This window comes from Lycium ferocissimum, chromosome 8 (genome assembly GCF_029784015.1).
Source record: "Lycium ferocissimum isolate CSIRO_LF1 chromosome 8, AGI_CSIRO_Lferr_CH_V1, whole genome shotgun sequence".
Lineage (NCBI taxonomy): Eukaryota > Viridiplantae > Streptophyta > Magnoliopsida > Solanales > Solanaceae > Lycium > Lycium ferocissimum.
This window is the reverse complement of record NC_081349.1, coordinates 21,198,731-21,216,086: the sequence shown is the minus strand read 5'-3', so window position 1 is coordinate 21,216,086 and position 17,356 is coordinate 21,198,731. Positions and strand designations below refer to the sequence as shown.

At 34.8% G+C, this 17,356-nt stretch overlaps 2 protein-coding genes across 3 annotated transcripts in view; both read right to left on the bottom strand.

Moving 5' to 3' along the window:
* LOC132067520 (ATP-dependent DNA helicase homolog RECG, chloroplastic) overlaps positions 1 to 17,356 on the bottom strand; it is a 97,582-nt gene that overhangs the window by 62,909 nt on the left and 17,317 nt on the right. The window lies entirely within an intron of this gene.
* LOC132067519 (putative late blight resistance protein homolog R1B-23) lies at positions 650 to 9,083 on the bottom strand. 2 transcript variants are annotated; one of them, XM_059460784.1, is made up of 5 exons: positions 6,364 to 9,083; positions 5,167 to 6,272; positions 4,796 to 4,953; positions 1,324 to 1,408; positions 650 to 1,060 (listed from the first exon to the last, which is right to left on the bottom strand). In XM_059460784.1, exons 1-5 carry the CDS (start codon positions 8,961 to 8,963, stop codon positions 834 to 836), a joined length of 4,176 nt encoding a protein of 1,391 aa, XP_059316767.1. In that variant the 5' UTR covers positions 8,964 to 9,083; the 3' UTR covers positions 650 to 833. The 2 variants fall into 2 exon arrangements, with proteins under 2 accessions (XP_059316767.1, XP_059316766.1); XM_059460783.1 differs by having other exon boundaries at positions 651 to 1,060; positions 4,796 to 4,968; positions 6,364 to 9,082.

Here is a 17,356-nt window from a genome sequence, read left to right as displayed (position 1 = left end):
TATATTAGGGTATTTTGCCAATGAAATGACAAAATATCATCAAAAGCTGTTTTAGAAAGTGTTTTTTGATTTTCTGAATAATTATTTTACCCTGTTTGCGATTCAAGAAGCTTGACTAGTTATTTTAAATTTTTGAAAGGAAAAAATTGGGTGTCAACATTTTCTTGCTATGAAATTACTCATAATTTTGAAGCAGACAAAGGGTATATCTCTAGGTAAATAAGTTTTATACATCAATTAAATATTTTAGCAACCATTATACGCAATCACAAATGACAATTACTTTTGTGTAGACGTACATTGTGAAATTGACAACGATCTACCAATCCTGCGAAAAATACACATGATCGAATTTCTATACAACTTCTAGAAAACATTACTTTCATTCGACAACAATTCCTTGATATGTATGTGGATGTAAAAAAGGAGGCTACAATTTGTTATTAAAAAAGCCAAAAACTTTAAGTTGTGAAACATTTACAACCATATCTCATATTACTCAAATTCACATTTAAATTAGGTGTTGTTAACATATAAAAATAAATAAATTATTGTAAGTTGAATCTTGATATATTATAAAAATTGCATAATTTAAGTCACTTGAACTTTATTTTTCAAATTCATTTCATAACCATTATTTAGTATGGTGTTAAGTCCTATACACTGGCAGTATATAAACTTATTTACACCATTAGGTAAATTAAAAGACAATCATGGTACTTTTAGGACGGAGCAAAAACTTGGGATGCTCGTCCTTCCAGTATCTTTTTGTGGAGTAGTTCTGTCCCAATCTTAATACTCATTATTTCAAGTAGAATAATTTAATTCAGCGTTCACATAACGGAACACCTTCGTTTATCTTGATCCACAGTTCGGCAAACAGAGTATTGACCAGCCTTTTCGTCTTCCTTGTAGCCACCACCAGCAGACCCAATACTCACCAGCTGCACGTGGCCCAATTTCTTCCTCAGTGAGTTGGTTAGAGCCACCACGTCTATTTGTTCTCCCACAACTTCTAAGTGGTTCCTTTCTTCTCCCGTTATAGCTGCTGCTTCCACCCCTAAGAAACACAACACCAATATATAATTAATCCTAATGAATTTCATGAGATCTGTGTACTTCTGTTATGGTGTGATATTGTTTGATTTGAGCTAAGTCTGCACGGTTTTTCATAAAAGATCAAACACCATTAAGAAAATTGCTACACTTTATATGTAATTTCCTTCTTTCTTTTTAGTTACTAATGTGAGACTTCGTTTGCATGTCCAACAATTTTGATTGGAACTAATAAAATAAATAACTGAAAGGAGAGAATTTCAGCACCTGGCTGAGAAACAGCTATCTTTAAGGCCTTGGTCCGACATTTCTGATCATTCCCCCTCACATATAATCTGAGAACCAGCTTTTTCTGTACAATTACAGGAACATAATGTCAACAATAATAATTATAGAGTTGAATTACATATGAAAAAATTAAACAAAACAAATATGAATACCTTCATTTTTGTTGGTCTGATGGAAATTAAAATTGCTTAGCAATAAAATTCAGTAGGCAGAGAGAGTGAGAGAGAGGAGTTGTAATGTTTGAAATGCCAGGAAATTGCAGTGGAGAAAGACTTGTATATTCTTGACTATTTATAGACTTCTACTCAAGTCCTGAATTAATTCGAAATAACGCGGATTGAGTAAGAAATAAGAATGATTTTCGCTGCCCTCTAAACGTCATGAAGATGACAATTTTGATTGTATGATCCAAAACTGTATTTTTTTTTTTCCAAAACTGTTGTTTAAATTAGGGAAAATACATAAGTATAACACAAGCCGCAAGCACATATCAGCCACATTGAAGACACATAAGATATTAACAGTTTTTACTTTCTTTTCGCACGCCACACAAGCACCAAATCAGCGTCATGTTGGCGATACATAAGATATTAACAGTTTTTACTTTCTTTTCGCACACAAGCACCACATCGGTGGCACATTGACGACATATAAGATATTAACAATTTTTTACTTTTTTTCGCACGCTACGCAAGCGCCACATCAGCGCCACGTTGACGACACGTAAGATATAAATAATGCATTTTTGGGCTCTTCACGTGCCTGTAGTGGATGAAACCCACTCTATATGCCAACTAAACAAAAAGTACCTAATTAGAATAAATATTGGGTATTATAAGTGTTCAATAGGAACACCCCTAAATTTAGGTGTCTTGATTGAAAAATAATGTCAATTTAGGTGTCTCTATATATGTTTAGCCTTATTTAAATTTTTGTGAGGACCCCAAGTAAGTCAATAAGTCAACCTGCCATTTCCGTTGAGACTGAGAAATTTAACAAGTCAATCTTCCACGCAATCCTCAGGAAATTGAAAGAGTCATTCTCATTTCATTGCGACGTGGAGAAGTAGAAGACGCAAAACCAGAACAAACATCTTCTAGGGGTCCAAAACGATGTAATTCGTTAAATTACACTAGAATACATTCTGGATCAACTTATATACACAGAGACTATTTTATTGAGCACCTGTTATCTTTTACTGTTAATCTCTTTTATAAGTAATGAATTAACTAACAGGTGCCAAGAAATGGACCTTAGACTTATCTCAACCAAAAAACTAATCCATGAAGTGAGGATTACCAAAGATCACGTGTAGACAAATTGACACATCCACCACCGATGTGAGATACTAACAACCGCCAATCCCCCCACCCCCCAAACCGCCAATCCCCCCAATATCCAGGCCGGGCAATTGAAGCGTGAACAATATAATATGAAGCTCAACATTGGGTAAATCGAAAATTAGGATGGGCCTAACTCTGTGACCATGATAAGAGATGTATTTTGGTCCTAACTAAACCCACAGGCTGGCAATGAGGTGAGGATTGCCGATTGCCCAAGATCACCAATAGCCACATTGATAAGTTATGCCATCAAAGTCTTAAGTCCTAGGTTTGCTTAAGTCTTTTGTCTTTTCGTTCTCCATTTGTAATCCTACACTACTTTCGAGAAGTGTCATTGTAGTAAGTTTCTCAACCTTTGTTATTTTGTTGTCTTTGCTAGAGTTAGTCAAGGGCAGCAGTTTTCTTGGCTAGAGTTAGTCAAGGGTAGTGGGTTGCTTGGCTAGAGTTAGTCAAGGGTTGTAGCTTACAATAGAGTAATTGTAAGGGGTGAGAGATTAAGAGTTTTAATTCTGAGGTTGCAAAGGTTGTAATCTGAAAGTTGCTCAACTAGTGAAATTGAAATCCTACTCCGGTGGGTCGTAGTTTTTAATCCCTTGAGCAAAGAGTTTTTCACGTAAATATCTTGTCTCATTTACTTTCTGTTGTGTACTCGAGGAAACAGATGGAGAACCTTGTTCTCTATATAGTTTGTTGGACCCTTAGTTTCTATCCACATCCATCCGCGATGTGGATGCTAACATGAGTATTTGTGGTGACACTTTTTTTCGATAAATTAGATATCGATTTTCTATCGAAATTTCACATTTCCTACTAACATCAGATAATTTTCTTCTACATATAGCTATAGACATTTTTTTTGCTAGATTATTCTGCAAGTACTGACAATAATAATATTGGATACACTCGCACTAAGCAACAAGGGAGGCTAGGTACTTGCTCCTATTTCATAAAAAAATTGTATTAATTAGTACCCGAAAACTAATACATTATAAATAGAGTTAATGGTCAAAAGCACACCTAAACTATCATTTTTCTGCGAGTTTCATACCTAACTATCCATTGTTCTATTTTTCTATCTAAACTATCACACTCTTTTTGTATTAAAGCACACTTCGCTGTTGAGTTGGCCAAAAATTTAAAATCACCCTATAATAGGTGCGTGAGGGCTTAAAAAACTCATAAAAATCAGTCCACACGACATCTATAACAGCTAATTAAGCTTAATAATTTTGAAAAAACTCTTTATCTATTTTTCTACAAGTCCTTCTCTTCTTCTTCACTACCCTAGAATTTTATACAATCCCACAATAAACCCTATAAATTTTGCACGATCCTAGAATTTTATAGAACCCTAATCTTTTTACCAAAGTAAAAAAAACTAAACGATAATCCACGCTGAAATTGAAGGTTAATGGGGGGAAAAAATCAAGCCTGAGCACTTTTTACCCATTTAATTATGATTTTGGAACCCTAATTTTAATTTTTAACCCCTTTTAACCTTTACCCATTTAATTAAAATCACTAAGACATTCTAATTAGATTAGGTGGACAAAATTAGCCACGTGGAGTGCCACTTGACACTCTTTTTAAACTAAAATGGAGAGTATACCAGACGCACCAACAGCTCAACATCGAGGTGCGTTTTAATACAAAGAGAGATAGTTTAGGTAGAAAAAGAGAATAATGGATAGGTGAGGTATGAAACTCACGAAAATATAATAGTTGAGGTGTGTTTTTGACCATTAACTGCAATAGATATATTATACATACATTTTGAAAAAGGCATAATACATAAACAGGCACGGCACTAAACTTGGTCTCAGCTAGCAAGTATGCCCTCCAACTTTGGGTGTGCACAAGTAGGTGTCTCAACTTGTATGAAGTTGAACACGTAAACACAAATGCTGACGTGGCACATAAATTTTGGAGGGCCACGTCCGTGCCAGCATTTGTATTTACATGTTCAACTTAATACAAGTTGAGGTGCCTACTTGTGCACACCCAAAGTTGGAGGGCGTACTTGCCAGCTGATGCCAAGTTTAAGGGCATGTTTATGTGTTATGCCTTTGAAAAATGTTGATGGAATTTATTTGAACCAGGAAACAAACCTTGATATATGTGCTTGGTTTAGCATAATCTACATCCTTCTGAACAGTATTTGCTTTAGCAGGAACATTAGGCTTCAAATTTTTCGATTTTGGATCAGAAACTTCCTCTACAAAATCATCATCGTCGTCCATTACTTGTTTCTGATCGGAAACTTGCTCTGCCATGAATGTCGCTACCACAAACAGCATTAATGTCCGAAATCAGTAGAAACATTAATACAGCTAAAATAGGAATAATACAGCTCCAAACAAGGTGTCAGCAAAAGAAATAGGAATTTTAAGGAAGTCACCTTTTCTAATAACAAAAATGCAATTAAAGGTGTGTAAACGAGACTGACATGTAATTGCATATTTTTTTTTCAGTGGCGTACCTGATAACCTATCCCTTTTCTCCTTCTCGATGAAGTCCTTGAGACCGGAATCCATATAAACATCTTCCTGATGTCGTTTGATATCTGTGGCTGACCGCTCAACAGATTCACTGCACGACTTTACCTTGATGGACTTTAGACTAGTGAGATCTCCAAACCGAAGAGGGATCGCCTTAAGATATGGGCATTCACGCAAAACCAAATGTTCAAGCTTAGGAAAGGCATTATGCGGGGCTTTCCATTCTTCTAAGAATTCACATTTTACTAGCTTCAAGACCTTGAGTGCTTCGAACTCGTCGTCCCTCACATCCCACTCGTCATTGTCAAAGAAAATTGATACCAGTTTCAGTACCTGAAGGTTGGGAAGCTTTGAAATGTTGGATTCGTGACAACTGCCCAGGAAAAAGTTGGATAGTGTCAAATTTCTGAGACTTGATGGAAAGTTGTATGGAACACCTACCATTGAATCTGCTGCTAAATGAATCTCCAGCGTCTCAAGCCGTGTTAGGAAATCCAATTTAGGGAAGAAGTCGTGTCTAAAATCAACAAAGGAGCATCTCAGTTCCCGAAGATTCGGTATTTTTCTCGATAGCAGTTCCACATCCTTCAAACATGAAAAACATGGAGAGGAAAGAACTTCCAACTTCTCAAGTAATCCTTCTGCGCCATTTAAAGTGAAATAAATGTTGTCGATACGCAGATGTCTCAATCTAACCAGCTTCCAAATTGTAACGGGTAGGTCCAACTTTCCTTTTGTTGATTTTAGTATCAACGTTTCAAGGTTCCAAAGATTGGTTATGAACGATGTAATTGAATCCTGAGCAGTTTGCGCAGCAAAATACCTCAAGTAAACTAGCACCGTTGGGAAAGAATGAATAACAATTGACTCCAAATCCAACACTTTAAGAAACTTGAAGTTGTAAAATATTTGTGAGAGTTGGCGACTAGAAATATCTATTCTGTTGTCTTCCCTGTAAAGTACAGAGCCAACAGGACAGCAAGTCGAACTCCATTCTACAAGATTATCAACTTCAGCAAAGGCCAAGCGACGCTGAACCAGCTGCTCATGAGAGCAAATACCAGAAGAAGGATTTGCCTTTTGGTCCCTAAAATTAGTATAATCATAAATTAATTTTCAAATACAACTTGCATACTTGATTGATTGAACAAATAAAGTACAATTAAATGGTCTATTACCGTTTTATCCATAGTAGAAGATGCTCCTCCTCCGCTCTTCGCTTGCAGAAATCAAGCAATAGACCATGGACACGACACGATTTGACCTTACCATCAGAACTCTTAGTATCCATCACCAGATTTCTATGAATAAGATCCTCCAAGTAATGTTCTGCTATGTCCTGCGAACTATGGCCTTCAAGATCCTTTACAAATCCTTCTCCAGTCCACAACCATGTTAACTTTGAAATATTAATTTCCTTGTCCTCTAAAAATGTTCCAAAATAAAGAAAACAAGGCTTTAAATGATAGGGCAAATACTGATAACTTGGTTCAATAATAGCCTTTGCGTCACTGGCAATGTAGGAACCTAAATCCTTTGCCACTTGGCTCCAACATTCTTCTGTCTTCTCCATCTTTGAGAGAATACCAGCCACCAAAACAATTGACAGAGGCAGCCCTCCACACTTTCTTGCTATTTCTTGCCCAACTTCTTCAAGAAGTGGAGAGCAGCTTTCATCGCCAAACACTTTCATTTTTAGTAGCTCCCAACTTTCTTCATAGCTCAACAGGCGAAGACAAAGTGGTTCACTAACTGATTTAACATTGTTGGCAACATCATCATTTCTCGTTGTAAGAAGAATTCTGCTTCCCATAGCCATTTCAGGGAAGCAACATGCCAAATCATCCCACACTCTAGGATGCCATACATCATCAATGAGGATAAGATATCTTTTGGAATATAAACTTCTGCGAAGGATATCTACTAGTTCATTAGTCTCCATACTATGAAGAGGGGAGGTCTCATCAATAGAACCATTTTTAATACCCAGAAGAGACAGTACTAGGCCCCTCCATGAATATACTGGAGACACATAACATTGTACACGAATAGCAAAGTGAGAGACAACTAATTCGTCAAAATAGAGTCTTTTGGCCAAAGTTGTCTTTCCTGCTCCAGGCATACCAACAATCGAGATAATTTCTAGCTCTCTTGATCCTAGTATTACTCGGTCTTGTAATGTTTTGATCACATCCTCAAAGCCTACAATTTTTTCATTGATCCTGGGCCATTTTTCCAATTCTGATGACTTATGAGAAGTGTCAGTAGCAAGGGTATAAGGTGAAACTAAGCCAACCTCAACTATTTTCTTTTGTTGGATTCTTTTTACCTCTGTTGTAATCTCCTTCATGATGTCCGAGAGCCAAAGCTCGATACACCAGTCAGGAACTTGTTTGCTCACACAAGCATCAACAGTATATTCTACCTCATATGCTTTGCCAATCAGTAGTGTCACAGAATTCTGAAGTTTGTGGTGAGTATTGTATTGCTCTTCTGCAAAAAAAGGTTGCAAGCTATCTAGTTCAGTTTGAATTATTTGAAGTTGAGTCTTGACGAAAGCAAGTGCATCTGGATAACGGTCTTGGAACTCCTTCAGGTTGTTTAAGAGGAAATCAACATAGCCTATTCCATGAATCCTTGGCAAATTAGATTGGAACTCCTTTCGATTGATGTGGTAGATCAATGTCTTGATGCGCTGAATGGTACTCGGCCAATCAATAGTCACTTCCTCTAACGCCACATCTTCACATAACGAGTAAACAAGAAGTCCGGAATCAATCATCACAGTGTCGATATCTTGAAGATGAAATTCCAGATCTTGTACCGACAGATGGCTGAGATTGGCTATTAAGAGGTCGAGCATCTCCTGAAGGTCTGCTATTTGATGAGTACCTGGATTACTAATCGGTAGCGCTTTCAAGTTGTGTTTGAGAGTCCCCACAAAGCCAGCTGCACAATCAGCTACATGCTCAATTTGGACAATCGGATAACGTTGTGATTGTATTATCCACCTTAGAGCTTGCAGCACATCAATATAGATCTTGCGGATGCTGGGCTGAATGGGCTTAATCTTTGTTCGGAGGAGATCAAAAAGCAAATCATTCATTTTTGCAGGATCCATGTCTTGATTGTCGTCGCCATTTCTTGGTAAATACAACCAGGAAACCATTGCTGCGCGGCCAGCCACCTCTAAAACATGGGTGAAGAAATCAGTTTGTTGACTTTTCGGCTCTATGGATCTGTCCGAAACAAAGCACACAAAATTTCTCAGTAACTTCAACTCCTTAAAGACATCTCCCAGTTCTTTCTTGGGTCCCGGAACAAAAAGTAGTGAACCGGAACAATAAATCTTTAGTAAATCACCAAGATTCCCCACAACAGTATCAATGAATTCCAATACATATTTGGGGTTATCTTTATTATAGTAATACACGATGGGAAAGGGGTATTTAGCTCTCATATCCAACTTAGTCATCCCAATCTTGACTTGCAATTGATTGGTAACGTTATCAAGGTGCTGGATCTCGTTGATAACGTCATCACCGTCGTGGAACTCGTTGACCGAAAGGCGAGCGGTAGCATCTTGAAACAGAGCTTCAACTTTGAGTATCAAATCAAGGTTGTATGGTAAATCTATGAAGATCTGCAAGCTGAGAAAAATATCAAGGAATCTGAACTCCCTTTTAAGGAACTTGATTCGATCCTCTAAAGTCTCTGGCAGGTCTAAACCCCATAGATCTTCAATTTGTTGCAGAGCTTTAAGGATTTGATATTTCATTGAAGGCAGTGTTAATTAGAGTAGAACTGCTGTTGTCAAATTGAAGTGGGAATGGAAGAAAAAACAAAGGGGGATGAGCTTCAAATCAGACACTTTGACAGAACGTTGATTTAGGTCATTAGAGTTTCTTGGGCATTTATTTAATTGTAGATGACTAAAAAGTTTTTAAATTTGAGGGAAGGTATCTCAAGTTTTTTTAATTGAGAAAAGGTGATAATATTTGACTTAATGATTAAGGAATTTTTATCACATTCCAACTTGTCTAATAGTTTAGCCCTAAGCTTTATTTTTAACACTTTAACCCTAGGCTTTATTTTTAACATTTTGTCTTAAATTTTATTTTTTATATTTTGGTTCAACTTAATAAAATTCTAATTACTTAAAATAGGTGGGTAAAAAATCCCAAAAAATACATCCGCCCCCTTCCCTCCCACCCGTCACCCCCATCCCGCCCGCCACCCAAAAAAAAAAGTAGAAATTTTAAAAAGTTTTGATTTTTTTATTTTTTCATCAGCTCCTCTCGTCCTCCCACCCCTCAACACCCACCCCCACCCCAAAATTCTTTTTAAAAAAAAAAATTGATATTTTTTTTAATTTTTACACCAACCCCCCCTCCCCTCCTCCCATCCTTCACCCCCCTCCTCCCAAAAAAAAAAATTGTAAAAAATTTTAATTTTTTTTTTTTCACCAGCCCCCTCCTCCTCTCACCCCTCACCCCCTCCGCCCACCCCTGGAAAGGGGCCAAAGAGCTTATTTAGGATAAATAAGTGTTTTATACTTCAATATCTTAGTTGTTAGATGATAGTGACACCAGATGAATGATTGTCACCTACAAGTCTCCCAATTCTAGTGTCTGATAAAGGATTCATTGACACAAGAAAATTCTTGGTACACTTAGCGGTCGTTTGGTAGGTAGTCAAAATTATCTCGAGATTGTAATTCCGGGATTAATTTAGCCCAAGAGTTGGGATTATTTTATCCCATCTTCTGGATGGGATAAAATAATCCCAGTATAAATGGGATAAAATGGGATATCCCATCTTTTATCCCAGGATGCATTTTGTGCTTTGTTTGGTACAAGGTATAAATTTATCCCAGGATAAATTTATACCTCCTACCAAACATGGTACAAAAAATTAGTGCTGGGATATCCCAACTTATACCATGCACCAAACGACCCCTTAATACACTAAGTTATCGTTTGGTAGGTATCCAAAATTATCCCGAAATTATAATTTTGGGATTAATTTATCCTACTTTTTGAGATTATTTTATCCCATCTGGAATAATTCCAGGATAAGTGGGATAAGGCGGGATACTCCACCCTTAGGATAAGGCTTCATCTTGTACCCTGTGTGGTAGGAGGTATAAATTTATACTTCCTGACCAAATACGGTATAAAAAATTAGTGCTGGGATATTCTAGCCTATACCATGCACCAAACGACCCTTTAAGTGTCATTCCATATTTAAGTTGAGTTGCAAATAATTTATTGTTGAAAACGTGTGTTGTTAATCGATTTACATATTTCTAGATGATATCGAATTAAGAAAGGTCACGAGTTAAGTTACACCCAAAAACAGAATATCATTGCCTTCGACGCATGGAAAAAAAACAAAATCGAGTCTGTGTATAAGAAGATATTTTGTAAACCTAAAAATGATTAAGCAAAAATTAAATATATCTTAACTAAGAAATTAGTTTGTTAAGTACGATTGATCAGCTAGGGATAAATAAGGAAATTCAAGAAATAAAAGTTAGACAAGACTTGAAAAGTGTGATGCGCCGGTTGAATTTTGAGTGCATAAATCAGCAAGGAATACAGTATACCGCAAGAAAGAATCCTAAGCCTTTTTCCTCTTTCTGAGCAGTAAATGGTTTCTTTGCTGGGGTACGTCTGTTACTCAATTATAGTAACTATTTTCTTGTCCAATCTTATCCATGCACTGTTAAAGCCCATTATTTTCCCTCTTATTTTCCTGCTCTATAAATAATTTTTTTTTGAACAGAAGTTTTAATTTTTTATTTTTTTTTTAAGTTTCTTACTCCACCCACCTACGCAAAAAAAAAAATTAATTTTGCTTTAAAAAAAAAGTTTTTATCTTTGATTTTTTGCACCACCTACCCCCCACCCCAAAAAAAAATCTTGAAAAGAAGTTTTGAATTTTTTTTCTTGCTCGACCCACTCATCCTGCCATCCCCTCCCTCTCATCCTCCTCCTCTTTTGCTGCTGGTGTTGCTTTCTTCTTTTATTTAGAAAAAAGTTGCTCAAGAAAAAAAATAAACTTACCCGATTTACGTAATTGTCGGACCGAATTTTCATTCGTGTAGCACTGGGCATTACTTCATGGATTATTTCCGTTTATTTGGTAAGTAAAACAATGTTGTTTTATTTTAATAATTCATCTGGGTATAGCTGCTGATTTTCCAACAATTTACAGTAGCAGTTACAGTTGTTGCAACAAGTGCTAAAGATGTTGTATAAGAGCTTTTGAATTCATTGCAACAGCTGTTGTAGTTTTTGCAACACTTGCAACAATTTATGCAGTTGTTGCAACTTCTGTACTAATCTGTTGCAATAACTGCTAAAATGTATATAAATAATTTAGCCTACTTGTTGCGACAATTGTGAAAGTTGTTGGACAGCTTCTACTCTTTCCAACAACTCACTGACTTGTCGCAACAAGTAGACTTCTTGTTGCAACAACTACATTAGTTTTTGGACATATTTTATAGTTGTTGGATAAAATAGAGACAACCGAAGTTGTCACCAACAACTAAGTGATCAGTTGCAACAACTCACCTTAGTGATATGTTGATCTTTTTCAAATCACAAATGTATCTTCTGTTGTTAATAATTCTTTGAAAAATTTCCAACAAGTAATAAATATGTTGCAACAGCTCTGTAGCATGTTGGGGTTTTTCCAATAAGTAACAAGACTTGTTGCAACAACTAATTAGTTGTTGAACATATCACAACAAATAGGAGGACATGTTGAAACAACCATTTATCTGTTGGACTTTATCCAATAAGTGACAGGACTGGTTGCAATTAACAAATCTATTGCAGTAACTAAGTTACTTGTTGGGATTTGTCCAACAAGTGACATGACTTGTTACAGCAACTAGGTTAGTTGTTTGAACTTTTCCAACAAGTGGAATGACTTGTTGTAGAAACTAGGTAACTTCTTGTGTTTTATCCAACAAGTGATATGTCTTGTTCAACAGCTACGTTACTTGTTGTAACAGATACTGCAAAACAAAGGGAATCAATGATATTTAGTAATAAATAAAGGAAATTAATTATATTTTGTGATCAATATAAATATACTTAATCAATTTGATGGTATTTTGAGCCATGATAGATGATCAATTAAGTCACTATGCACTAAATCGAGTGATTTATATAGTGATTCGATGTGAACTACTTAATTTGTCTGTATTTAGTGATGAACGAAGGAAATCAATGATATTTAGTGATTAATATATATATTTAATCAATTTGATGGTCTTTTGAGTCAGGACAGATGATCAACTAAGTCATTATGCACTAAATCGAGTGATCATTAGAGCGATTTGATGTGAACTATTTGATTTACCCATATTTAGTCATAAACAAAGGAAATCAATGATATTTAGTGATCAATATCTATATTTAATCAATTTGATGGTGTTTTGAGTCAAAAACAGATGATCAACTAAGTCATTATGCACTAAATCGAGTGATCATTAGAGCGATTTGATGTGAACTGCTAGATTCACCCCTATTTATTGATAAACAAAGGAAATCCATAATATTTACTGATCAATATATATACTTAATCAATTTGATGATATTTTGAGTCAGTACAAATGATCAACTAAGTCACTATGCACTAAATCAAGTGATCATTAAAGTGATTTGATATGAATTACTTGATTCACCCATATTTAGTGATAAAAAAAAATCAGTGATATTTAGTGATCAATAGAGTGAATATTTTACAATAACTAAGTACATTGTTGCAACATATGAGCCATCTGTTACAACAGATGAGTAACTTATTACAATTGAGTCATCTGTTGTAATATATTAGCAACTTGTTGCAAAAGCTTCAGCAACTGTTTGATTTGTTGCAACAACTGAGCCATTTGTTGCAATAGATGACTCAGCTGTTGCAACAATTTACTCAGTTGTTTGATTTTTACCGACAAGGTCAGGAATCTATTGAAACAAATTACTCAGCTGTTGTAACCATTTACTCAAAGCAACTCTTTGATTATTTCCAACAGTTGTTTAATCTGTTGCGATAGATGAGAAATCTGTTGCAACATCTGCAGCAACTGTTTGATTATTACCAACAGATTTGAAATCTGTTGCAATAGATTTGTAACTTGTTTGAAACTACTGAACATAAGGAAGCTGTTGCAATAGATGAGGAATCTTTTGCAACAACCTCAACAACTTTTTTATTTTTTCCAACTTGTGAGCAATATTTTACAACAACTTCCTTAATTATTGCAATGACTTTATGACTTGTTTGAAACTACTGAACATAATTTGAACAACTGAAATACATACTAAACATATAATATATTGATACTGAACACACACACACACACACACACACACATATATATAACAAAAATTGCATAATGTTTATCATCCACCATAATCCACCAAGAACATAAAATACAAGCTTATAAATAATTGTTCGTCAACCCCCCTTAGGGCTCCAAAAGTACAAATTAACAATTGTGATATGTTCAACAACTAACTAGTTGTTGCAACAAGTCTTGTTACTTGGTGGAAAAACCCCACCATATTACAGAGCTGTTGCAACATATTTATTACTTGTTGAAATTTTTTCAGCAATTTATTAACAATAGAACATACATTTGTGATTTGAACAAGATCAACATATCACTTAGGTGAGTTGTTGCAATTGATGGCTTAGTTGTTGGTGACAACTTCGGTTGTCACTGTTTCACCCAACAGTTGTAAAATATGTCCAAAAACTAATGTAGTTGTTGCAACAAGAAGTCTACGTGTTGTGACAAGTCAGTGAGTTATTGGAAAGAGTAGAAGCTGTCCAACAGCTTTCACAGTTGTTGCAACAAGTAGGCTAAATTATTTATACACATTTTAGCAGTTGTGGTAATAGATTAGTACAGAAGTTGCAACAACTGCATAAATTGTTGCAAGTGTTTGCAAAAACTACAATAACTGTTGCAATAAATTCAGAAGCTCTTATACAACATCTTTAGCACTTGTTTCAATAACTGTAACTGCATATGTAAATTGTTGAAAAATTAACAGCTATACCCAGATGAATAATTGAAATAAAACAACATTGTTTTACTTGCCAAATAAGCAGAAATAACCCATGAAGTAATGGCCAGTGCTACACGAATAAAATTCGATCCGAAAATTACGTAAATCGGGTGAGTTTTTTTTTCTTGAGCAACTTTTTTTTTTTCTAAATAAAAAGAAAAGCGACGGCAAAAAAAAGGAGGAGAAGGAGGGGGAGGGGGTGGCGGGGTGGTGGGTGGAGTAAGAAATAAAAAAAAATTCAAAACTTCTTTTCAAAATTTTTTTTAGGGTGGGGGGGGGGGAGCGGGTGGGTGTTGCAAAAAATAAAAAATAAAAACTTTTTTTTAAAACAAAATTAATTTTATTGGGTGGGTGGGTGGAGTAAGAAACCAAAAAAAAAAAAAAATCAAAACTTCTTTTCAAAAAAATTGTTTTGGGGGGGAGGGGACGTGGTGCAAAAAACCAAAAACTTAAATTTTTCAAAACTTCTTTTTAAAACCAAAATTGGAGGGTGGAGGTGGTGGAGTGTTGGGTCACGGGGATGAGGGGAGAGGGGTGAGGTGTGGGAGGAGGAGAGGGGAGGGGGCCGGCTAATAAACTAAATAATTTTTTTTTGGAGGGGGGGGGGGGGTAGAGGGAGGGGGCCTGGCGAAGAAATTTTTTTTTTTTTTGGTGGGGGGTGGGGTGAGCGGTGGAGGAGGGGGGTGGCGCGGTGAAAAAAAAAATCAATTTTTTTTTTAAAAAAACTTTTTTTTGTGGGGGCAGGGGGTGGCGAGGGCAGGGGGAGGGATGAGGGGTGGGAGCAGGGGGGCTGGTGAAAAAACAAAAAAAATATATCAAAACTTTTTTTTAACAAAAAAAAAAAAAATTAGGAGGGGAGGGAGGCTGGTGGGTTTTTTAGAATTAAGTTGAGTTTTTTTGTATTTTGTAAAAATTTAAAATTACATTTCAGACACTCATAAACTTAATTAGATTTTTAATTGAGCTTTAACTTGAGCTGATCAAATATGTCATCTATAGTAATTACAAGACTTATAGTTAAATATTTGAAGTTTCCTTATGTCTTTTTGGTATTCTCTTGTTTGTATTCAGGAGATGATGGTTTAATTTACAGAAGTCATTCAAATTTATATTTAATAATATTCAACTAGACAGCTTTGAATCTTCAACTTGGCTAATTAATGAATATAGATAACCATGTACACTCGGTCATAAAACTTGGTCCCACACTCTCACTTCATTACAAATACAATTTAGGGTCTGTTTGGAAAGCCACCTAGTATTTGGAATTGGGTTAAGGCAGTAATTACACAGCCTAGTAAACACAATCTAGTAATTACAACGATCCGTTTGTTTGTCATAACATAATTATAGTGTAATTATAAACCTACTGTTTGATTGCACAAGTGTAATTACACAGTTAATTTTTAAAATAAAATTTAATTATCAAAAAGTAAAAGTTAATATTTCAAAATATGTGCTTATATTAAATTGCGCATTTAACAACACATTGTTTCTTGAAAATATATTAATTAATAATCATATATTTGTAATTAATATTTTAAAAAATAATTGGTATATATTTTCCAAATTAATAATATTTTAATTTTAATTAATTATAAAAATTAAAAGCAAACTTTTTTTGTGAGAACATCATGGATTCGATGTTTGACAAAAAATTAATATTTATAAATATAATGCCATAACATTATTCAAATGTTTTACAAAAAGAAATCTATTAACTGTAAGTGAAAAATAAACGGCATCTAATGCAAAATAACAAGTCAATAATTTTAACGCAAATAAATTAAAATCGAAAATACAACCTAAATTCAAATCAGAAAAAAAAAAAAGTTTAACATAATACTCTTGTGTCAAATTTCAACATTACATAAATAAGTTCCAACATAACTTAAGTAAATATAATTCAAAAGGAAGGGAAAATATAAGTCTATAACCTCATTCATAACGAAATTCTACTTTAATAACACCACTCGTTATATGCCAAGTTTGTTAATGACTCATTCTTTCCAATACTGAGAGGTGTAGTTTCAAAAATTAAAATAATAACACATAGTTATGTTAAATGAATAAAATTAAAAAAAAAAATAAGAGCAATTACATGGAATCACAAAAAGTAAAGGTTGGAAATGAGAAGAAATGAAATGAAAGATAAATAATATAAAAAGAAAATATATTTAAAAATAAAAATAATAAAAAGTAAAAAGTAAAACTAAAAAGTTGTTATAATAAAAATAAAAAAGAAGTTAAAATAATAAAAATAAAAATAAATTTAAAAAAAAAGAAATTAAAATAAAACAAAAAAGAAAAAGAAATTAAAAAATTAACATTGTAATTACAGGGTGTAGTTACACCCAATTCTCAACTCCCCCTTGAGAATTGGAGAGTGTAATTACACCCTCTCAATTACACCCAATTCCCACCTAACAAGTAATTACTTGATCAAACAAACAGACCAAACTGTATAATTACATCCACTTACATTCAATTCCAAGTATCTGGTGGCTTTTCAAACAGGCCCTTAATCTATTTACTTGCTCCTTTCAATGAATATTTGTTTCAATCGCTCCCATATACAGGCAGTAACACAGAAGGTCACCCAACTATGGGTAATGATCTCTCAAAGTCTTGTTTCTTTCTTTTGTAACAACAAAGTCACTCAACTTTCCCTATATCACTTCAAAAGTCACCCAAAGAATATTTGACCAACAAAATATGACAGGACATTTAATTTTGTCCACATAATCTTTTTTTTTCCTCATATTTTCATGTTAGTTATGCAGTCAAGGTATGCCAGGGACTTGTTCCGGTAAACAGTTTAGTAGTCAGACTCATGTTAGAGGTTTCATAGAGTAGTTCAATTATTTCATGTCAGATATTCAGTTGAGTTGGCCTTGTTGGCTACGTTAGTATACTTTCAAACTATTTCCACATTTATGATATAACGGTATTTTCAGACTTATGATTATTGGGTCCCACGTTTTACTCAAATCATGCATGTTTAACTTATATTCCACATCAGTACATGTCCCGTGTTGATTCAACAAAGCCGTGGTTATTTCGATCATGCAAGCGCACC